The sequence below is a fragment of the Pelobates fuscus genome, chromosome 1 (genome assembly GCF_036172605.1).
Source record: "Pelobates fuscus isolate aPelFus1 chromosome 1, aPelFus1.pri, whole genome shotgun sequence".
Lineage (NCBI taxonomy): Eukaryota > Metazoa > Chordata > Amphibia > Anura > Pelobatidae > Pelobates > Pelobates fuscus.
The window spans coordinates 216,773,013-216,798,714 of NC_086317.1; the positions used below are offsets into that span (position 1 = coordinate 216,773,013).

The window sequence follows — 25,702 nt, forward strand, 5'->3', positions numbered from 1 at the left end:
CTTAATGTGACGTCATGACGCTCGTATGCCGTCGTTGCTATGGGGACGCGGTTACACAAAAGTGTAACCATAACATTACCGAGCGCTTAGCAACCACCCCTGTGATAGAGCATACTGAACTAGCTGCTGCTAATGCAGTAGTTATACTTGTCATCTGGACTCAATAACAAAATAAGAAAATATATAGTGTAGCATCAATTACCATTCTATGCTGTCATTAAAGTGACTAGTGCATAAATACCAAGTAGTGTGGTGAATATAATAAAGCAACACATTAACGTTGCTGTTAAAGTGACGAGTGTCACATAATCATATAGTGTCACATCGTAATGTGGTGAATGTTGTAGGGCAACAGAAGTTGCAGTTAAAGTGACAGGTGCATATTCTAGAGTGTGCATTACACTTCACTGTGTCTTAAAGTGTCAGAGTGAAAAAACTGAATAAAAATAAAGATAAAGTGCAAAAGGTGCAGCTAGTTCAGTATGCTCTATCACACGGGTGGTTGCTGAGCGCTCGGTAATGTTATGGTTACACTTTTGTGTAACCGCGTCCCCATAGCAACGACGGCATACGAGCGTCATGACGTCACATTAAGGGACGGGGAGATCGCGGCACATGAGCACACAGCCGGGGAGGACGCCGGTAGCACACATTTACAGCACCTGGGGTGAGTCAATTAATTAATGCATTCATATATATGTGATATCTGTATTAATGTTCATATGATCCTGATGAAAGTCAACATGTTGGACTGAAACGTCGATCGGTTTTATGGATTGAATAAAAGCTAAGTTTTAAGAAACATCCGTGAGTGCAGCCACATCTTTTTGGTATATGGATAAACAGCCCTGGTATTGCACCCGGTTTTTTGGACAATTTTGGAATCCACTGGCAGCCTGAGTGCAAGGTACTGTACACTTTTTTATATATATATATATATATATATAATGTGACAAGACCAATCTCGCCACTGTGCATTGGAGGAGCCTGGTTGCCCGCCTGCTGCCTTTAGACTATGGCCCCATGTTGAAACGCTTGATTTTCCCCTGCAAAGACACGAAAGCCGGGTCATTCGGTGCTTGCCCTGTTTGAGCGGTGATACCCCTGATAGCTATGCCATGGAGCCCATTCGTATAATGAAAGACTTTGGCGCCATGGCAGTTGAACTATGTGTGCGCTCAGATCTGAGCTATCTGGGGATATGTTGAATGTACCTGTTTTATGCAATGGCTGCACAGTTATATATTTTTATGTATTTTATTGTCTTTTGCTGCCATGTGTTCAATGGAGTTCTCCATTGAATAATCCCTAATTTTATGGCTAGAAATGAGGCTTCATAATTGCTGTGTTAATGCTTTTATGTAATAGAAGATACAGCATGTGGCATAGGTTTAAAAAAGAAGGTACGAAATGTCGATTCTCTGGACCAATCCGCAGATGATCGGATGTCTGAGAGGGAACTGCCTGCATGAAAGGCAGAGGATGCGGCTGCTCCTCTGACTGAGTGTACTCCAAAGGAGGGGTCAATCCCCGCTTCGACAAGGATCCACCATGTGACAGTGCAAGTGGAGACTGGTTTGTGCGGTCTGACGTTAGAAACCAGGAGGACGCAGTGTGGCCGCGGAATCTATAGAATATCGAACACAACGCGCCGCGCAGAGGGACAGTCTTTTCGGAAAATAAGGATAGAATAGGAGGAAGAATTAGTCTTCGTACGTCTGCTGAAATTAAATTTAACTCCCTCAGGTGTGAAAACTACAGCATGGTAGTCAAACGCTCAAATATCGGAAACCCTGCGGAAGGATACTAAACATAGAAGTAATGCCAGCTTGGTAGAAAGTTGGCATAGCGTCAGTCTCGTTGGAAGGCCACAATTCCAAGAAGGAAAAAACCTGGGTGACGTCCCAGAAGTTGGAATATTTTGGATGAGGAGGTCTGGCCAAGTGAATCCCCCGTAAAAGTCTACAAACAAAGGGTGTTTCCCAATCGATGAATTGTCAATAGAGTTATGAGCTGCAGAAATAGCGGATCGAAACTCATTAATCGTCCTATAGGATTTGCCTTGATCAAAAAGGTAGAAAATTTAGAATGCCTGTGAGAGGTGCTGAAAAGGGATCGATATCCCTTGCCAAACACCAGCTGACCCATGTCTGCCATGCAGAGAGGTAAGCGCGTCTAGTGCCTGGAGCCCAGGAGTCCCATAGGAGAGCCTGAGCTGTTTTCGAAAGTCCTGAGACATTCCAAGATCCCCTGAAACGGTCCAAGCTGCACGCTGGAGCCGTTCCTGAAGAGCGAGCGGTGACGGTCCCTTGCTGGGTTCTTGAGGATGTTAGGGAATTGAGGCAATAGAAGTAGGTAATTCACTGATAGTTCTAGAAGAGTTGGGAACCAAAGGGTGCATTGGATCATGGAAAAAGGCGGGAATGCATAAGCTCCTGTCTCTGGCCAAGGGTGTAGAAATGCATCGACTTCCCAGGATTGGGGATCTGGGAGCCAGCTGAAAAAGGCTTCCATCTGGCGGTTCAACTGAGACGTGAAAAGGTCCGCGAAGACAATGCGTCTGATGAAACAAAAGGGATCTAGTTGCCTGTCGCTGACGTCCCTCCAATGGCGGGAGAACCAATCCACGACTAGATTGTCCGTGCCCGGAAGATATTCCGCTCGTATGGATAGATTTCTCTCTAGACAGAATTGATGGAGGTCCTTTGTAAGGTTTGACAGCAATTTGGATTGGGATCCTCCCAACCGATTCACATAACGTATTGCAGAGACAATGTCCATGTGTAGTACCAGGGAACAATTGAAGAAGTCTTTTGCGAAACTGCGGATCGCAAAGGATCCTGCGATTAATTCTAGGCAGTTGATGTGTAGAGCCTGTTCCGAGGGGGACTATAGATCTGTAGGGACCTTTCCGAACAAGTTGCACCCCACCCCAGGAGGATGGCATCGGATTTCAGAATGAAGTCTGGCTGCGATCCGAAGATGGCTTTGCCATTCCAGGCTTCCATGTTGTGAAGCCACCAGTGGAGTTCTATACGGACTTCGTCTATTCGGTAAATCAACTGGTCATATGAAGTGGACTGGTGTAGGTTATATGTTTTGAGCCGCTGCATAGTTCTGCAGTGTAAGGGTCCCGGATATATAGCTTGGATAGAGGCCTATAGTATTGTTGTGGAATTATTAGGCCTCATAAATTTGTCTTACAAGAATGCTTTGTTAGTAGAAAATGTGCGTCAGCGGAACATTAGATTCCTGTTGAATGAAACATTGTAGCCAGTGAACAACATGGTTTGTCTTAATAAAATGTGAAGTTACTAAAAGCCTTGAGAAACTAACCTTGAAACTAACAGTGCCAAACTACTCAAAATGGCTGCCAAAGCACCCCTCCCATCGAGTGAACACCTTGTGCTAACAAGATGGTGCTGGAATCCGGGGGAGAACTTCATGACGACAGTAATGACATAAGATGGCACACCCAGTAGGGAGGGCATTTGAATGAACCACTTAACACTTAACCAATTACTGATTTATAATTCTATGTTATCTTGAATTCTCCAGTGATGTAATAATGCCTTTATAAGGGTCTGCGCACCCATTTTCTTTGCTCTTGCCATTAAATTTCCTGAAGTTCTTTCATTAACCTGAACCTCGTGTCTCAGTGTGAATTTACTTCTGCGTGCACGCAACTTTATTATTTCTAATTTGGACAGGAACAGATAGTCATTCAAACTTATTGGTTTGCAGAAAAGAATCCACTACAGTATGTGCCGAATCTGTTGGGCTGACAACAATTTCCGAATCTCTCTCTTTATAGATTTGGTCTTTGTGGAAGGCAATTGTAAAATCGCCTGTATCGAATCTATTAGAAATCCGTGGAACTGAACCGTCTGCGAAGGTTCCAGATCAGATTTCTGAAAATGTATGACAAAAACCTAGGTTTTGTAACAACGCGATTGTCATGTCTGTATGTTGACTGAGGAAATTTGGATTCTGAGCTGCGATCGGAGCAGCGCCATCACTGGTTTCATTATTTTTGTGAAACACCATTGGTGCTGAGCAAAGACTGAAAGGAAGGCATGTGAACTGCCAAATTTCCCCTTGCCAGAGGAATTGAAGGAAAGCCTGATGGCTGCGGGCAACAGGGAATGTGAGGTATTCGTCCTTGAGATCGAATCGGGAGAACCAGTCTCCCACGCAAAGGAGGTCCCTGAAAAGATGGATGCCCTCCATCTTAAAATGGCGATATCTGACATGCTGATTCAGATCTTTCAGATTGATAATTGGGCAAAGATCTCCTGTCTTCTTGCGGACCAGGAATATGTTGCTGAGAAAAGTAAGTAGGAAAGGCGATCTTTCGATCGCTCCTTTTCCCACTAGTTTGTTCAACTCTGTTTGTAATGTTAGGTTGTCTGTTATAGACATTCGTAACAGTGTGGGTGGTGTGTCCTGGAAGGGAATAGAAAGGAAATCTATTCTGAAACCCTTGACTGTGTTTAGGATCCATAGATCTTGCAAAAGCAATTCCCACTGTAGGAATAAATGGGTTAGTCGGCCTGCTATAGGTACATTGAAAGAAGGAAGGTTTATTACCTGGATCAGTGTGTCCGCCTAGGGAAGCAGATCCACGTCCTTGGATGGATCCCCTATTGGTGAACAACTGTCGGTAGTATGGTCGGGCGGCTCCCGCATTCCAATCATTTTCTGTGGGACGAGGCCTGTAGCCTGTGAAGGCAGCTCTGCTTGTCGTTCGGCCCCTGTAACGACCAGCTTTCCCAGAAAAACTGTGTGAATGGGAACAAAATACCCTGTGTAGAGAGGATTGGGCTTTATTTAAGGTCGTAAATACAGACACATGTTTCAATAGATCTCTCATAAGAGTCTCCAAATAATAAGCCATTGGCTTCCGGTCCCAGTTCTTGGGAACTCAAATCTGCTTATTTAGCGTCAATTTTGTATAGTGCCGCCTTACGTCTCTCCGTGGACATAGCCACATTGGCATTACTTAAGAAGCATAAAGCCATCTGGGCCTATTCTCGCACCGTGTGCGGATCAAATTCTCCACTAATAATGGCTTCGTCAGCCAAAATAAACATTTTGGGAATTAGACCAGCAATATCTAGGAGCTAATTCTGAGTTGCCTTAAGACCCTGCTCAATGCCCTTGCGAGGGTCTTTGCTCGATTTAGTGAGAAACGTCACCAACATTGGGTCAAACTGGCATGAGTGCCACTTTATTCAGGATAGCTGGCCGAGGGCATTCGGCTCTAAGTTTAGATCTTGTTTCCTTTTCTAGGGGCTTGCGCAGCCACATCTCACAAGTGTTAGCCCATTCGGCAGATCGTGGATGTTTAATGACCCTAGGGTCAAAAAAGGGAACGTCCAAAGCATCCAAAAGGTTATCTGAATCAGGTTCCTTGGGTTTAGTGTTACCCAAATCTGGGTCTCCGTTGTTGACAAATGTCTCCTTGACAAATTCCGACAAGGGGTCCCGTAGCGCATTCGCAGAGGACTCCCCATCAGAATAGCGGAGGTAGTAATCATCTACCACATTGCCTGTATTAGATGTAGAGCCTTCTAAGGGGTGTAAAGTAGTCTGGGCGGGGCGAGTGAAAGACCATTTTAGGGACTTGGCGGGAGCCTTGCCTGCAGATACACTATCCCCTTTCCAGGGGCGTTTGTGCGTGACTTCCTCTTGATCCGAAGGCTGAGAGTCCTCCGAATCGGAGAGCAAGCGCGCAGTGGGGTTAACTTCGGTAGAGGTCATGAAAGGCTGCTAGCGCCTTGGGAATAGTAGAAATGAGCCATGCTTGAATTTCCTGTGAAATGGCGGGCTCAGTGTTATCGGACATGTTGTTTCTATTTGTGGTAGACTGACAATAGTCAAACTAGAAAAGCTACAATTTCTGGGGAAATTGTGTGAAGTGTTCTTGCCTCCACCAGTAGTCTACAACTGGAGTGGGCAGAGTAACTGCTATTATTTATTTATATAGCACATTTAATTGCAACGTTGTTGCCCAAAGTGCTTCACAGTTACATTAAACCATACATTTATAAAAACATTAGCAGGTGTACAAAAGGCCCTGTCTGTGACATCACTTGCTGCTGCAGCCTGGCAAAGATCAGAGTATTTTGACGGTTGCCATCTTCAAACGGTCGTATTTTAAAAACTATAAATCCTACAGCGAAGAGCTTTATATTGTGAGAATCACAAGACCCAGGCCTACATTTTGATGCATAGTATGTCTCTGCAATATTAACAATGAAGGCACAGTTGCAGTTTAGAAATTGCCCTTCAAATGTGAGCTTTGCAGAGTGGAGTTTCAATGAATGTCAATGGACGGCGTGAGTTGCAAACAAATGGCCATATTGTGAAAACGATCAGGACTATGGCTTAGCTGTGGACATTTTTAGTGGCAGCAGGGATAGCTGAATGTTTTGATATAAGATTTGTGTAGGTAGGCCTGAAAATGAGGGAGTGGTGGCAGTTTAGAAATCATGTCCTGATTTTTCAGCTTTTTCCAGCTCCCACTCTAGCTTTGCCATTCATTCCTATGGGACAAATTTCGCCACAAGAACGACGATATTCCGTGAACCATTCAGCGAAACATTCCACAAAGTAATAGCACACCAATCGGGAACAATCCGCACGTTTCGGTATATTACTGACTATGTAGTGTAAAAACTGTTGGAGGAGTTAGGGTGGTAAATTTGGCTATAATACATTTGGCTGTAATAATATATATGTGAGAGAACAGTAAGTGGTCTTGCTATGCAAGAACACTTAACTAGAAAAGCTACAATTTCTGGGGAAATTGTGTGAAGTGTTCTTGCCTCCACCAGTAGTCTACAACTGGAGTGGGCGGAGTAACTGTTATTATTTATTTGTATAGCACATTTAATTGCAACGTTGTTGCCCAAAAAGTGCTTCACAGTTACATTAAAACATACATTTATAAAAACATTAGCAGGTGTACAAAAGGCCCTGTCTATGACATCACTTGCTGCTCAAGCCTGGTACAGGTCAGAGTATTTTGGCGGTTGCCATCTTCAAACGGTCGTATTTTAAATAAATCCTATAAATCCTACAGCGAAGAGCTTTATATTGTGAGAATCACAAGACCCAGACCTACATTTTGATGCATAGTATGTCTCTGAAGTATTAAAAATGAAGGCACAGTCGCAGTTTAGAAATTGCCCTTCAAATCTGAGCTGGCTAGAGTGGGGTTTCAATGAATGTCAATGGACGGCGTGAGTTGCAAACAAATGGTTATATTGTGAACACAATCAGGACTATGGCTTAGCCTTTTTAGTGGCAGCAGGGATAGCTGAACGTTTTGATATAAGATTTGTGTAGGTGGGCCTGAAAATGAGGGAGTGGTGGCAGTTTAGAAATCATGTCCTGATTTTTCAGCTTTTTCCAGCTCCCACTCTAGCTTTGAACATTTTGCCATTCATTCCTATGGGACCAATTTCGCCATAAGAACGACTATATTCCGTGAACCATTCGGTATATTACTGTCTATGTGGTGGTAAAATTGGCTATAAGAAGAATAAGAATATATATGTGAGATAACATTAAGTGGTCTTGCTATGCAAGAACACTTAATAAAGAGAAACTGTGCAATGAATGGGGGTCACCCAAATGAGATTAGAGAATATTGTAAGGGTGGCAGCACAAATAGTCAGTGGGATTAACCACTAAATTACAGTAAGTGGGTTGAGTCACTATAATAACAGTAAGTGGAGGGTCAAACAAAGTGTGTATGTCCACAATATTAGAAGATAAGAGTGGGGTGGAATTCACCTGTTACTATTATCAGAAAATTAAGTGGGGGTCACCCACTGTAATATTAGTGTTGGTACACCTTAACTGAGTAATGATATATGATAGGTGGGGGTCACCTATCATATAGAAAAAATTTAGAAAAGTAAGTGGGGGTCACCCACAAAAGCCCTCCTTTATTGAAAATACATTTTACAGCAGGTGTGGTAATTTCGTTTGATCTGTAAAAAGAAACAGATAAAATAAAAATGAGTAAAAAAAAAATTAAAATTAAATACTAGCACAGTAATTGTGCTAAAATGAAAGAAATCAGAACTTGCCAAATCCGGTGGAATTCCGAGTCTGCGTCCGAAAAGAGCGGGAACAAACCGATCAGAAAACGGCCGCCGTCACTCAAAGAGGCGGGAAGGGAAACGCGTCCGAAGTGGAGACGCGGATGGGCGGGAAAGCTGAAAGGGCACGAAACAGTGAGCCGCGGGCTCATGGGAAATAGAGTAATTAAGGGGAGTTAGTGAGGTAGATGGGCCGCGGTCTCTTACTGAGGAGAGAGTCCGCGGCCAGTAATACAATAAAGGTAGTGGGGCGAACCTCCGCGAGAAACAGCTGGTTGCGTTTGGATTTAAACATATCTATATATTATGCACTTACCGTAATATTGATGAATGTAGTAAAACACAATAATAATGTTTAAACACTGGGAAGGGCAATAGAGTATAAAGAAGACTGTAATTTGACAGGAAATACTAGAATAAATTGATACATCTACTAGAAAGTAATATATAGATACAACAGTTAATATATGGAAACAAGCATTACTGAATTTCAATATAATTGGAATAGACTCACCTGGGAGGCAAACCGCAAAGAAAGAGGAATTAAGAGGAGCTTGATGACATTATATGAGATTGTTATACACTCTGGTTAAACGTTTTACATCATTGTTAACTATTTCTATGCTGTTGGGAGGTTCAGTAAAGAAAGAAAAGCAAATATGAAGCCTCCTGTCTTGCCATAAAATCTTTACATTTTTTTTTTTTGTGTTCTTACCCACAGGGGTTACAATATAGGAGTGAGACTCATTGAAGATTTCCTTGCTCGGTCCAATGTAGGAAGGTGTCACGATTTTCGGGAAACTGCTGATGTTATTGCAAAGGTAAAAAAATATATATACATATATTGCATGTTTTGACAAAACTGATCAAAACAAAGTGGTCCACCTGACCTTGTGTGACATGGACTTGAATTATGTAAAAAGAAAACCTGTTTTCAAGATTTAGGCAAAGTTTGCTGTGACGTTTTTTCTTTTCTTTCTTAATTAGCATTTAAAAAAAAAAAAGGTACATTTAGCAATTCATCTTTTAATTTACTCCACTCTGGCTATTTAGGAACTTGGAATCCCAGATTAAACTTGCCAGTTGAGCTGGCAGCATGGATCTGGTGGTGGAGTGTGCCTTTTGACACCCTCATTCAAGCTGCCCACATTCCACGTAGTAAACTCTGTTTTATTAACTCCTCAACACTAGCTTCTGTTGTTCTATTGCTGTTGCCTCCCCTTCCATCATACCCTGCACTATCACCCAATGACGTCCTTTCCTATCTTAACAATGCACTCTCTTTACCTCTCAATGTACTTTCCCCTCAACCCATTGTCTGCCCAAAAGTCAGCTTTCTCCATCCCTGGCTCAACATTAACCTCAAGGCACTTTGTCTCACTTTAAGGTCTGCTGAATGTTCCTGATAGTTCTTGTCCTATCCATCTACTGTAACAAACTTTTCTTTCTACCATAAGCAATATTCGACAACCCTTGAGGCTTGTAAAAAGACCTATTGCAACTAATTAATTACCTCTCTACCCACCATTCACATCAAGATTTTGCTGCTTTGAACAACCTTCTCCAACCCTCCTCTTCTCTCTCACCTTCACCATCATTACTCTTAACCGTATCTGATATAGCTTTGCCCTTCTTAAACAAGATCTCAACTATTCGATCATCCACCATATGAAGTACTCTGAGCTTTTTACCCACAACCCGCACATCCACAGGTACTTTCTACTGTTTTACAAACACAACTATAATATTCTTGCCATCATAAAGCCAACGCCTCCCCAGCTGACCCAAGCTTGTACTCACTCATACATTCCCTACTTCCTCTTATTCTACCCTATGTGTCCTCTATTTTCAATCCTCTTCTGTCTGTTTTCCTGATTTTGCCCTACGAGCTAACTTCTGACCAATCTTCCCCCTCTATTTTACCAAGCTCTTGGAGTATGTTTTCCTACAAACAACATGTACTTTTATTAAATTCTTAATTTTTTTGTGCTGTTGAAACAATGTAACAGGCATGCCAGGCATACCACAACAGTATTGTCAGGCTAATATAAGAGAAGCATTCAACTTGGCTTACGAACATGGTAGTCCAAGTATCAGCACTTTATTTTGTCTGATGTAATATACGTGTGGTTGGGTCATGTGTGTACTGGATTTAGAGATAGTAGATTGTGCCGCTATTCACTTCTGTGCAAGCTCAGACTGTCTGTTAGTTGTTTCTCTGGCCTCCAGTCCGTCTATTGAGCTGTGTCCCTATTTCTCATGCACCTGGCCTGATTTCTGGTATAGTTACGGTGGTCGGTCTAGGCGAAGTGTGCCTGAGGGTGGTCTATGTGGCCCTCCATTCTATGTGGGGGGACATTTGTGTTGGTCTTAACTTATACTTTGGGGGGGAGGGGAGGAGGAGGTAAGAGAGGCTGACGTCACGTTTGTGTTCTAGGAGTATGCTTTTACACCTTCCCTCCGCTTACCTGCCTATGTGGCGAGACTATTTTCCCTTCGTATAGTGGCAGTACTCACAGTTGGGATGTTCCTTCCAATCTGGGACAAGAAGCTCCCCCTTCTTCCGGTTTTTATGCCTGTGCTCCGCCTGCTGCCTCCATAAATCCTGTATGCCCTGAACACACCCCAGTTCTTCTTGTCCCGGCAAACGGGACGGACAGGTTCCCCAGTCGGGTGGAGAAGGTGCGATCAGCACAGGCTGCTGATCGGGGAGGTGTACGCCCGATAGCTCCCCGGGCGGGAGCTGAGTGGCAGAGGTTCCGGTCCAGCGTTACGGAACGCGACCAGGTAGGGCAATTTATGTGGCTCTTCCGCAGGAGTTCCCGGGCGGTCCTCCTCGTGGTTCTTTACGCATGCGCACAGCAGTGGAACGCACGCCCGGGTGACGTTGCGTTCCACCAAACCCGGTATCGCGCTACTGCGCATGCGCGATCCGGAGTTTTTTGGCGCAAAATTTCAAAATTTCAAAAAACTGTATTTAAGCTGTGCTGAACCCTTCTGACCCCAAGGGTGGGTGTGCAGTTCGGTTCTTCCGTGTCACCAGCCCTCCTACACGGACCTCAGGTGGCTAAAGGTGAGGTTTAACTATTTAAACTCTCCTCTTTATCACCTATTATTATGCATGCGTTTATTTTCTTTAAAAATTTTATTTTATTTAAAATTTTATTAATTTCATTCCTTTTTCTGATTCACAGATATGTCCAGCCCTATAGCTCCGGACAAGGCAGATAAGGACAAGATGTCTATTTCTGTGCCCAAAAAAGCCACAAGCAAGTCTAAGCACTTATGTTGTCTGGAATGTGCTGTTCCTCTACCTGACGGATGTCGCAAAAAGACATGTAACCAGTGCGCTTCTGAATTACTGGAAAAAACAAAACAGTCGGATATGGCATCCTTCCTGGGCTGGTTTCAGGAAAATTTGTCCCAGACATTTGAGTCTTTTAAAGATACGATGAAGAAAGACCCTGCAATTCAGGAGAAATTGCCTAAAAAGCGTAGGAGGAATAGATCCCCTTCTGAGTCTGACGTCTCTTCTGGAGAATGTTCCTTTTCTTCCCCTTCGGATATTTCCAGCTTAACTTCTAGTGTGGAGGAGGGTTTTCCACCAGAAGAGTTGAAAAGATTCATTAAAGAAGTGAGTGCGGCTTTTCAAGAGACGGAACCTACCAATGTGAAGGTTAAAGGTTTCCCTATGTCTCCAAAAATATTGGATCTCCTTCACAGGGAATGGAAGAATCCTGAAAGACGGGCGTTCATTTCAAAACATTTTAAACTACTGTTCAAACTCCAGTCTGAGGAAAAGTGGGAAGATCTTCCTAAAGTAGATATTCAGATTGCCCAACTATCTAAGAAAACTACTATACCCATTGGCGAAGTCTCTGGCCTCAAAGATCCTATGGACAAAAGAGCCGAAACTTCATGTAGAAGAATATACCAGGCCGCAGGCTTTCAGTGCAGAGCTGAAATTGCGGGTTCAGCTGTGCTCAGAGCCCAGAGTGTTTGGCTTCAAGCACTGGAAGATTCCCTCATGGGAAAATCCGATACGGACCCTTCCCATCTCATGTTCCTGCTGAAGCTATCCAATGAATTCCTTTCGGATACTGCTGAGGAGTTTCTTCGTTTATCAGCAAGAATTATGGGGTTATCATCAGTAGCCAGGAGGGCTCTTTGGCTTCGAACATGGACAGCTGATTCAGCATCGAAAGCAGCGTTATGTGAATTACCCTTCGAGAGGAACAAGCTGTTGGTACCCCGTTGGAAGACATTATTAAACAAATGTCAGATACAAAGAAAGCCCTTCCGCTGGAACCATGAGCCCAGGGATTTAAGAGATTCCAGTACAAGAGCCAGCGGCCCTTTCGTTACCAGGGGCGGTTTCGCAGGTTCCACAAACAGGGTGGCAACAACAGCCAGTGGTCTAGGCATGAATCCAACAGGCAAGATAAAAAGAGGAAGTTTTGACGCCAAAAGAGTGGGAGGACGCCTTCGATTCTTCACCCACGAATGGAGAAAGAGTACTTCAAATGGGTGGATTTTAAGAACCGTTTCAGAAGGTTACAGGATAAAGTTTTCATCAAGTCCTCGGCCATCCTTCCTTCTGTCAAGCTATCCTTCAAAGGTAAAAACAGAGGCCCTGCTTACGGAAGCACTCCTCCTTTTAAGAAAAAATGTGGTGGAGAAGGTACCCAAAGGTTGGGAATTTCAAGGAGTCTACTCACGCCTTTTCCTGGTGCAAAAACCAGATGGATCCTTTCGTCCGATCCTAGACCTAAAGCAAGTCAACACCTGCATACCATACCAGAAGTTCCGTATGGAGAGCATTCTGTCTGTAACACACATATTACAAAAGGGAGATTTCATGGCAAAATTGGATTTAAAAGACGCCTATCTGCATATTCCAGTGGCAGAATCTTCCAGGAAGTTTCTCAGATTTGCAGTTCTAACGAGAAGGCGAAGGATTCTCCATTTGCAGTTCAAGGCTCTTCCCTTTGGCCTGTCTTCAGCCCCTCGAGTTTTTACAAAAATTCTGGCACCCGTGGCAGCAGTTTTACGTCTGAAAGGTATTGCGATTGTTCCATACCTGGACGATTGGTTCCTGAAAGCACAGTCAGGACAACTACTAGAACTTCATCTAGAGATTGCAAGGAAGGTTTTAAAAGATCACGGTTGGATCCTGAACCTGGAAAAATCCGAATTAACCCCGTCTCGGAGTTTAGTATTCTTGGGGCTTCGGATAGATTCCCAGTCCCTATCTCTTTTTCTTCCAAAAAAGAAACAAGTGGGGATTTTCAAAGCAGTATCAAAGCTGCAAAGAAACCTAAGCTCAATCAGAGATGCTATGAGGTTGCTTGGCCTCCTAACGGCGACAATACCTGCCGTCGCCTGGGCAAAAGCGGAATCCAAACCGTTACAGTGGGACATTCTGTCCCAGTGGACGCGAAAACAGGAAGATCTGGACGCTCCCTTCCGTCTATCCGACACGGTGAAAAAACAACTGAACTGGTGGAAAGTAAGAGACAACATTTCAAAGGGCCTGTCGTTCGCACTAAAACGGTGGATTACGATAACCACAGATGCCTCCCAGAGGGGTTGGGGCGCTCATCTAGGCTCTCATTTCCATCAAGGGCTTTGGAACAAAGAAGAGGCATGCGCTTCCTCGAATTTCAGGGAATTAAAAGCGGTTTGGGAAGCCCTAATTTCCTTCAGTTCTCTCATCGCCAATCAGTCGGTAAGGATTCAGTCGGACAACGCCACTACGGTGGCCTACTTGAATCGCCAAGGAGGCACAAAGGTAAAAGCTCTTCAAGATCTTTGCTACCACATTTTGACTTGGGCCCAAGCGAATCTTTGCGCAATATCAGCTACCCATATCAAAGGGTCTCTAAACGTTATTGCAGACGACCTCAGCAGAAGCCATTGGTCTCAAGCGGACTGGGCTCTATCAAACGAAGTTTTTCTGGAGCTGGTTGCACGCTTCGGCAGGCCAGAGATGGACTTGTTGGCAACAAGGAGGAACAGAAAGGTGCAGAGATTTGCGTCACTTCATTCAAAAGATTACCCAGATGTCCTAGACGGTCTATCGTTCCCTTGGGTTTTCGATCTGGCTTATGTCTTCCCTCCTATAGCCCTTATCCCACGAATTGTTCAGAAAATACGATGGGAGAAGGCAAGAATTCTGGCAGTCCTGCCCTTCTGGCCGAACAGGAGTTGGTTTTCGGAAGTGGAAAACATGGCCATCTCTCGTTGGCACCTCCCGGTCTCTTCTCACATTTTAGAGAACGTGAAGCTTCCAGAAGAAACCCTAGCAATGTTTCACCTGACGGCATGGTTGCTGCAAGGATGATACTCCAAGGTCAGGGTCTTTCTGACCGTCTATGTGACGTTTTGCTGTCATCTGTCCGCTCGTCCACTTCAAGAATCTATTTCAGGGTTTGGATGAAGTTCAGAACCTGGTGTTATCTACGGAATTCTGATCCGGCCAAAGCCTCAGTTCCGAAAATTCTTTCTTTTTTGCAAGATGGGTTTGAAGCCGGCCTAGGGGTGTCTACACTCAAGGGCCAGATTTCTGCGCTTAGTCACTTCCTGGTTCAGGATATTGCATCTAACCCTCTTGTTCGAAGGTTTATTAAGTCCATACGGTTGAAGAGGCCTCCCAGGCTGGTTACCTTTCCTACATGGGATTTGTCTCTGGTTCTTCAGGCCCTTTGTGAACCACCATTTGAACCTTTGTTTCAAGTCTCCATCAAATTCCTTACCTTCAAGACGGCCTTCCTGGTGGCGGTTACCTCCGCTAGGAGAATTGGTGAAATCCGAGCTCTATCATCTTCGCCGGAATTCACCATTTTTCATCAAGAGAAAGTAGTTCTACATCCCAGACCTTCATTTTTGCCTAAGGTTATTTCAAGTGCTTCGATCAACCAGCCTATTGTTCTGCCGGCCTTTTGTCAATCGCCCACATCTGAGCTGGAAAAGAAATGGCATCTCCTTGATGTTAGGAGATCCCTGAAATGCTACCTTCATAAAACTCGGGAGTTTAGATCCTCAGATCATCTTTTCGTCTACTTTCAAGGCAAATGTGTGGGTAATGCTGTCTCTGGACCCTCATTAGCTAGATGGCTGACAAATACCATCAGGTTGGCCTATCGCTCCAAAGGGATTCCCCTAAAATTTCCATTGAGGGCTCATTCAACTAGGGCTATGGCTACCTCATGGGCTGAAAGAGCTGCGGCTTCGCCTGAAGACATCTGCAAAGCGGCTACCTGGTCTTCATTGCATACCTTTATCAAGCATTATAGGCTGGACATATTCTCATCATCTGAGGCTGAATTTGGGCGTAAGGTGTTGCAAGCTGTGGCCTGCTGAGTTCCCACCCTTTCGTTTTTACGGGGATCTTGTTATATCCCAACTGTGAGTACTGCCACTATACGAAGGGAAAAACAGCAATTTTACTTACCGTAAATTCCTTTTTTCTTTGTATAGTGGCAGTACTGGCTTTCCCTCCACTTTTTTGTATAGATTAAATGTATTTTGCATGATTCAGTCTCCGTTTGGGTTCTTTTTTATTACTGGCGTGTGTTCAGGGCATACAGGATTTATGGAGGCAGCAGGCGGAGCACAGGCATAAAAACCGGAAGAAGGGGGAGCTTCTTGTCCCAGATTGGAAGGAACATCCCAACTGTGAGTACTGCCACTATACAAAGAAAAAAGGAATTTACGGTAAGTAAAATTGCTGTTTTTCCAGAGTTCTGGAAGCAGCTTTGACGCCGTAAAGCCATATGGAGAATGTGGTCAATTACAAAATAAAGAAAACGTCATAAAACATAACTAAACTAATACATAACTGAACTAGTCCCAGCCCTAGGACCTTGGGTGCAACAGGTTTCTCTAGGCCAGTCAAGTCACTGAGTCCCAGTTCCCAGGGGGAACGATGGGCCTGATGTTCGGTACGTCCTAGCGGAGCTCATGTGAAGGCCTCTGGATCCCGCTCTGTGGTTCTGCCATGCCGAGTGCTGTCATGAACTTGCCTCATCGGGCGATTTGATCCTGTGGGTTTTCTCCGCCGCCTGCACGGTTAATGCCTGTGGAGTGGTCCACCAATCTGGTATATTTGCTTCTTGTAGCCTCCGGGTTATAGGCCGCATGGTTGTTCACCATTGCAGGGTGGATCGGGTAAGATCCTAGTAAAAAGTCAATTGGTGCAACTCAAATGTCAAAGGTGTTTTGCCTCTTAGTGCTTGCGTGAATTGTTGCTTGTCGGCAAAAGATTGGAATCGCACAATAATAATCCCTGAGGAAGGCCGTGGGCGCTTTTGGCGACTTTGTGAATCTGTACACCCCATACAGGATTATCAACCTTGCCTGCTTGGCAGGTAGTGCCGTGGCCAGCAGTCGTCGGATCATGTGTGGAAGCTCTTCTGCAGTCGCCTCGTCAAACACCCCTCTGACTTTAAGGTTCATTCTGCGGCCTCTGTCTTCCTTGGCCTCCACGTTGTGGCTGGTGGTAGCTTGCAATGCCTGCAGTGCTTATACAATCACCTCCAATGCGTCAAGGCCCATCACCTCCTCCTCTATGGTCCGTACTCTCTCCGTGACTGCATGCACCTCTTCCTTTACTAGCGCTATTCGTTCGTACAGGTCTGCTATGTCTTGTTTTGTGCAGGATGTTGAGTTTGGTGCTGCTGCGGGTATAATTGAGCCTGATGGAACGGGCTTGGTAGGCCTTGCTCGAGGTGGACTGGCCTCTCTGTCTGACAGGTCCGTCAAGGCATCTCTGTCTGCCTGCTCCGGGGTCTTCAGGATCGGAGTGCCTGTTAGTAATTTGCCAATGTCTCTCGTCCCGGGGGTTGTTACGGCTGCATTCTTTGGTTTTGTGTGCCCCATCTCCGGTGAGGTATCTACCGTGTCAGGTGTAGGAGGGTAGGGAGCCCAGTCGTCTAGAAACTCTGCTTGTCTCGCAAGAAGCCAAGGGTCGCTGGGCCTGTGCGACCGCCTCTTCTATGTGCTCTGTGGGGTGTCACCCAGCCTCAGGTAGCAGTGCTGGGGGCCGATGTAGCTTAGTTTGGCCGATTATTATGAGATTCAGAATGTAGGGCCTGGAGCAGTATGAAATGGCGTCCACTCCATTCGGCTGCTTGGCCCCGCCCCTCCACAGCATGTACTTTTATCTGCTCCCATGATATTCTCCTGACCATCCAGTCTGGCTTTCGACCTGCCCACTCAATGGCACAGCACTTCTTTCTTTTCATAATTTCCTTTCCCATCCTTATTCTACTAGATCTTTCTGCTGTGTTTGATGCCGTCATTAATCGTACCCTTCTGTTCACTCTGATAAACCTTGGCATTACTGGAACTGCTCTCATATTATCATATACAAAGTCTCATTTAACAGTACATCCACACCAACCATCTGTACTTCCCTTCCCAGGGCCGGCCTTAGGGGTGTGCGAGCTGTGCGGCCGCACAGGGCGCCATGGAGCAGGGAGCGCCGTGCGGCCGCACAGCAGTTTAAAAAAAAAAAAAAAAAAAAAATTTTTTTTTTTTTTTTTTTTTTAAATTTGCAGCGGGGGCGGAGCTTACCGTGCGGCGGGGGCGGAGCTAAAAGCGCCGGAAAACTGCTGCAGGGGAAGCAGGAAGGAGTCCCTGCTTCCCCACCAAACAGTCACCAGGAGCTGCACTGCCTCCACAATTAACTCCACAGGTAACTGTGTGATTGCCAGGTGAGTGTGACTCTCTGCCTATGTGTATGACTGTCTGCCTCTGTGTGTGTGTGTGTTACTGTCTGTGTGTGTGTGTGTCTGTGTATGACTGTCTGCCTCTGTGTGTGTGTGTGTGTGTGTTACTGTCTGTGTGTGTGTGTGTATGACTGTCTGCCTCTGTGTGTCTGTGTGTATGACTGTCTGCCTGTGTGTGTGTGTGTGTATGACTGTCTGCCTGTGTGTGTGTGTGTGTATGACTGTCTGCGTGTGTGTGTGTATGACTGTGTGTGTCTGTGTGTATTACTGTCTGTGTCTGTGTGTATTACTGTCTGTGTGTGTCTGTGTGTATGACTGACTGTCTGCCTGTGTGTGTCTGTGTGTATTACTGTCTGTGTCTGTGTGTATTACTGTCTGTGTGTGTCTGTGTGTATGACTGACTGTCTGCCTTTGTGTGTCTGTGTGTGTGTATGACTGTCTGCCTGTGTGTGTCTGTGTGTGTATGACTGTCTGCCTGTGTGTGTGTGACTGTGTATGACTGTCTGCCTGTGTGTGTGTGACTGTGTATGACTGCCTCTGTGTGTATGACTGTCTGACTCTGTGTGTATGACTGTGTGTGTGTCTGTGTGTATTACTGTCTGCCTCTGTGTGTGTCTGTGTGTATTACTGTCTGTGTGTGTCTGTGTGTATGACTGTCTGCCTTTGTGTGTCTGTGTGTGTGTATGACTGTCTGCCTGTGTGTATGACTGTCTGCTTGTGTGTGTGTGGATGTCTTCCTGTGTGTGTATGGCCGTCTGACTCTGTGTGTGTGTGTGTGTGTGTGTGTGTGTGTGTGTGTGTGTCACATACAACCAATACACGCATATCACACACTGTTAATATACCCATTACAAATATCACACATAGCATACATATCACACACAGTCATCACACGTACTATTACATACACAGACAACACAAACATAACAGCATACATGGATGACGGGGGGGGGGGGGGCGCTGTGAAGATTTTTCGCACAGGGCGTCTAAATGCCTAAGGCCGGCCCTGTCCCTTCCCCATCTCTTTTACCAACCCCTCCAACACATTATATTCTCTTGGATATCCTGATCATTTCCCCCTCTCCTGCAGCCCATGATATAGGAGTCCTATTTAATTCTTCCCTCTGCTTTCAGAAACATATAACTGCTGTTACTGTCAATTCTATCTCTTCAATATCCTATTTCTCCTCACTGGTATCCTGCTAAACCCCTAACACTCTCTTCACTTTCTACCAATTGCTTAAAAACACCCTCATTACCATGTGCTCCTTCTCAGTTCCTCTCATTCTCACTTCTAGCCCACTGCTACTGGAACAAGCTCTCACCACACATCCAGTGAGCCATCTATCTTTCTCCCTTTACTCAAACATCTAATGACACATCTCTCTATCCAAACATTCTGATACTTTGTCGCTCATTCCTCTGGTTGGCTCTTCTCCTGAACCAAATCATTCCAAATATCCCTTTCGCTCTACCTGTGCATCTATAATTCTGATCCTTACCCCTCCTAGATGTAATCCACTCAGCTTTGCTTAGAATAATATATTCCATAGCTCAATGGAACTTTTACTGCTCTTTAATTTGTTCCATGTAACCTTACTGTCCTTGTTTGTTGAATTATTTTACTCTAATCGTTGTTTAGTCTAAACTCTCTGGATAAGGGTATATAAGAATTGTTAAATAAATGATGGAAGCTTGGAACTTGCATAAGGCATGGGAAGTACACATAAAGCTTTATTTCAGATTTTGGAGAGGATTGCACAAACTGTTAATTAATTTTCCGTCCACAGTTGCAGTCCTGGCTGCTGTGTGCTGTTTGTGTTGTATTCTGCATATCACACGTGTCCTCCAGCCTCCCCCTTCCTGTCTCTTCCAATTACATTATGACATAACTGTGCACATGCTCTCATTATTCACCAGACCAGCAGGGGTTCTGTCTGCTTCGCATCATGCACTGGTTTTCTGCCAGAAATGTGGAAGCTATTTGTTTACACTTGTAGGTTTTTTTTTTTTTTTTGTTTTTTTAAAGGGGAAATTTACCTGACATGTATAATGGGTTTACCATCATGCGGTCCAGTTTCATCTTAAGGTCATACCTATTTCTGTAATGCAGATGCAAATTTTGGGCTAATTTTAGGTGTAGTAACACAACAGCCAGTTTAGGACTAAGGCAATTGTCTAGATCAGTGGTTCCCAAACTTTTTTTTCACCTAAGTACCCCTTGGCAGCCCATTATCATAAATTGTACCCCTCATATTAGCAAAAAGCTTTTCATTAATATAGTTGCTGTTATTTCAAATGTAGATGCTTTTCTCTGCCCCACACTCCCATGTTTTTCTGCCTCAGGCTCCCTCTGCTTGACCTCTGCCCCATGCCCCCTCTGCCCCAGGCTCCCACTGCTTCTCCTCTTCCCCAGGCTCCCACTGCTTCTCCTCTTCCCCAGGCTCCCACTGCTTCTCCTCTTCCCCAGGCTCCCACTGCTTCTCCTCTGCCCCAGGCTTCCACTGCTTCTCCTCTGCCCCAGGCTCTCCCTGCTTCTCCTCTGCCCCAGGCTCTCCCTGCTTCTCCTCTGCCCCAGGCTCTCCCTGCTTCTCCTCTGCCCCAGGCTCTCCCTGCTCTTCCTCAGCCCCAGATTTCCCTTTCTTTCAGTCCTAGGCTCCCTCTGCTTCTCCTCTGCCCCATGCCAAGCTTCTCCTCTGCCCCAGAATCTCCTTACTTCTCCTCTGCCCCAGGCTCTCCCTGCTTCTCCAAGCTCCCCCTGCTTCTCACTGTGCAGATAGACACACTGACACAAATGCAGATACACAGACACACTGACACAAATGCAGATACACAGACACACTGACACAAATGCAGATACACAGACACACTGACACAAATGCAGATACACAGACACACTGACACAAATGCAGATACACAGACACACTGACACAAATGCAGATACACAGACACACTGACACAAATGCAGATACACAGACACACTGACACAAATGCAGATACACAGACACACTGACACAAATGCAGATACACAGACACACTGACACAAATGCAGATACACAGACACACTGACACAAATGCAGATACACAGACACACTGACACAAATGCAGATACACAGACACACTGACACAAATGCAGATACACAGACACACTGACACAAATGCAGATACACAGACACACTGACACAAATGCAGATACACAGACACACTGACACAAATGCAGATACACAGACACACTGACACAAATGCAGATACACAGACACACTGACACAAATGCAGATACACAGACACACTGACACAAATGCAGATACACAGACACACTGACACAAATGCAGATACACAGACACACTGACACAAATGCAGATACACAGACACACTGACACAAATGCAGATACACAGACACACTGACACAAATGCAGATACACAGACACACTGACACAAATGCAGATACACTGACACACTGACACAAATGCAGATACACTGACACACTGACACAAATGCAGATACACTGACACACTGACACACTGACACAAATGCAGATACACTGACACATGTGCAGATACACAGACACAAACACTGACACATGTGCAGATACACAGATACAAACACTGACACATGTGCAGATACACAGATACAAACACTGATACATGTGCAGATACACAGATACAAACACTGATACATGTGCAGATACACAGATACAAACACTGATACATGTGCAGATACACAGATACAAACACTGACACATGTGCAGATACACAGATACAAACACTGACACATGTGCAGATACACAGATACAAACACTGACACATGTGCAGATACACAGATACAAACACTGACACATGTGCAGATACACAGATACAAACACTGACACATGTGCAGATACACAGATACAAACACTGACACATGTGCAGATACACAGATACAAACACTGACACATGTGCAGATACACAGATACAAACACTGATACATGTGCAGATACAAACACTGACACATGTGCAGATACACAGATACAAACACTGATACATGTGCAGATACAAACACTGACACATGTGCAGATACACAGATACAAACACTGATACAGATAGACACGCAAAGACACTGATACACACACTCACAGATATACACATACAAATACAAAAAATCACACAAAGACACAGATACAAACTATTATACTGAGGGACAGATTCATAGATACAGACACTGACACACATACAGATGTACAGACACACAGATCCAAGCAGTGACACTCACACAGATACAGAGCTACAGAGACAAACACTCACACACATGCAGATGCCCAGACACATTGATACACATAGACAAACATGCAGGTACACAGATACACATACTGACATACGTACAGATTCAAACCGTGATAGACATACTGATACATATCCTGACACACATGCAGATACACACACACACACACACACACTCACATACAGATGCATCATCTGCCACACATAGAAATGTACAGACACACAGATACAATGACACACATGCAGATACACACACACAGGTGCAAACACAGACACACATACAGTTGTACAGACACATAGATACAAACAATTGCACACTCACACATATACATATACACATACAGATATACATGTAGGTTAACAGACATACAGATACAAACAATGAAACACATGCAAATGCACAGACACACATACAGTTGTACAGACAATGATAAACACACTGACACATCAGACAAACCAATCCAAACAATGACACCCTTACACATATACACACACATTCAGATATACACACTGACACACATACAGATAGACTCAAACAATGACACATGTAGATATACACACACACACATGCAGTTAGGAACACTGATGCACACTCTGACACAAATGAAGCTACAGATGCACATACTGACATATAGATGTACAGATACACCGACACAGATGCAAGCATTGACACACAGATGTATAGGCATACAAACACTGACACAAATACAGATGGACAGATACACACACACACACACACACACACACACACTGGCACACAAACAGATGTACAGATACAAACACTGAAATGCATGCAGATGCATAGACACACTGATGCACATGCAGATACAGAGATCCAAACACTGACAGACATACAGTTGCCCAGACACACTGATACACACACCAACACCCATGAGTATACATAGATACAAATACGGACACATATAGATGCAGACACAGTTACAAACACTGACACACATGCAGATGCACAGAAACGCACAATGGCGCATGTAGATACACAGACACACAGATGCAAACACTAATACACATACTGACACATACAAATGTACAGACACACACATACACACACTTCCATACATGCAGATACGTAGATGCAAACAATAACATACAGACACACAGAAACACTTACTGACACGTACAGATGTACAGACACACATACAGATGTACATGCAAATGCAAACACTGACACCCATACAGTTGCAAACACACAGACGCAAAGAACTGACACATATAGTTGCACAGACACAATGAAACACACACTGACACACACACTGACACAAATACTGATATACAGACACACCAATACAATGACACACATACAGATACACACTGACGCACATAGAGATACACACACGGGCGCACCAAGAGCATTTGGCACCCGGGGCGTATCTTGTATCTGGAACACCCACCCACTTTAAAATGCAAAAAACACCCACAATTTAGTTTTTTAACATGTTCAAGAATATAAACCTTAAATACAAAACCCCTGCCCTCTTCTAAAAATAAAACCTGCACCCCCTCCTTCACAAAAACCCTGCCCAGACCCCCTCCACAAAAGCCCCTGCTCCCCACTTCTACAGAACATCTGCCCCCTCTACAAAAACCCCAGCACCCCCCTTCTTCACAAAAACCCCATGCACCCCTTCTTTACAAAAAATATCTACCCTCTTCTTTAAAAAAAAAAACACACATGCACCCCCCTTCTTAACAAAAACATCCGTGCATCCCCTACACAAAAAACCCAATGCACCTTTCTTCACAAAATATCCATTTAAAAAAAAACAAAAAACATCAGGGCTCTTCCACCATAGTGCCGCTCATAGCACCAAAGCAGATCCTTCTGCTACTGCTCGAAATGGGGTGGGGGGACGGACAGGTGGAGCACGGTGGCAGCATGGTGTTACAGAGAAAAGGCAGTATTTTACATTGCTTCCTAGTGACACCTCTAGTGACTGTCATTTAGACGGTCCCTAGAGGTGCTTCCTACATTCAGCATCTCCGGTCTGCATGGAGGCGCTGAACGTTCCCCATAGAGATGCATTGAATAATCTGAGGAGATGCTGATTGGTCCAGAGTTTTGCAGCCAATCCTATGGCAAAACATTGGATTGGCTGAGTTAATCAAGCTTGATAATCTCAGCCCTAGAGGCAGGGCCAGTTGAGGGGAGACCAGCATGGTGTGGGAAAAAAGGTGAGTAAAAACACAGTTCCTTTGTGAACGGAAAGGGTCTGGTCACCTCAGCACACACATCATGACAGACAGACAGACAGACATACACAGACAGAAACACACACACCGTGACGGACAGACCTATACACACCCACACCATGACAGACTCACACTGACAGACATACACCCACAGATTATTGCTTGATTTTGTACCTGGGGTCCAGTGTGCGGCATGCTAGGGGATCGTGCAGGCGAGCGTCAAGTTGGGTGAATATGGAGGAGGGCGGCATGCTGAGTGGTTGTAGAGGTGGGCGTCTGGCTGTGAGTATTGTTGCCGTGGGGAGGGAGCTGTGATGTTTCTGCTCTGCTCCCCCGCGCGCCACTTAGTGAGACCAGCATGCAAGGGAGCAGAGGAGGGACATCACAGCTCCCTTGCCGTCCTCTTCTATTCGCCCTCTGCCTCCACGACCGCTCAGCATGCCGCCCGCCTCCACGACCACTCAGCATGCCGCCCGCCTCCACGACCACTCAGCATGCCGCCCGCCTCCACGACCACTCAGCATGCCGCCCGCCTCCACGACCACTCAGCATGCCGCCCGCCTCCACGACCACTCAGCATGCCGCCCGCCTCCACGACCACTCAGCATGCCGCCCGCCTCCACATTCCCCCAGCTTGTCGCCGGCCTTCTGCCTGTCTTGGAGGTAAGGGGTTTGCATGTCCCAGGCTCCTTGGAATTTTGCCTTGGCGACCTGGCACCTAGGATTTGTTGAGCCCTGAGATATATACGCTGATACACACACACACACACTGACAGACATACAGACACATACTGACAGACAGATAAACACTCTGACAGACATACAGATACAGACATACAGAGATACACACACACACACACACACACTGACAGACATACAGAGATACACACACACTGACAGACATACAAGCTACAATTCTAGCCACCCTCCAATTTCTTACCTTGTAGGTGCTGGAGGGTGGCTTCCATGGCTGGGACTGATGGGTGTGAGGGTCTTGCTGCTCCTCCTCCCCCCACCCTCTTGCGGCTCCCGCACGGTAGGTTCTCTTTGAGATGGGAGGAAGGTCCTGCCTCACTCACTTCCTCCCAGCTCTCCAGGCTGGTTAGAAGGGGGCCGGTCGCACTATTAAAGCTGCTCAAAGTGTGACCCGACCCCTTGTGTGCATGGGCCACCGATGGACATGTACCTTTGCGGCACCGCTGCCACTGCTGATTTTTTTAATTTTATTTATTTTTTTTGCGTACCCCCAGGAACTTTTACCCCTTTTTACCCCTAGGATTTTACCCCTAGGGGTACGCGTACCACGGGTTGGGAACCCTGGGCTAGATTCATAAACTTAACAAAATCTAGAATTTTGATAATGTTCTTGTTCAAATATTATTTTCAACGTTTG

The 25,702-nt window shown here is 45.1% G+C and overlaps 1 protein-coding gene across 1 annotated transcript in view; it reads left to right on the top strand.

The window, feature by feature from the left end:
• Positions 1-25,702, top strand: part of TRAPPC3 (trafficking protein particle complex subunit 3) — a 55,702-nt gene that overhangs the window by 19,436 nt on the left and 10,564 nt on the right. Inside the window, exon 3 of the mRNA XM_063444477.1 lies at positions 8,836-8,935. Coding sequence (XP_063300547.1) covers positions 8,836-8,935 — 100 coding nt within the window. The remainder of the gene's footprint in view (positions 1-8,835; positions 8,936-25,702) is intronic.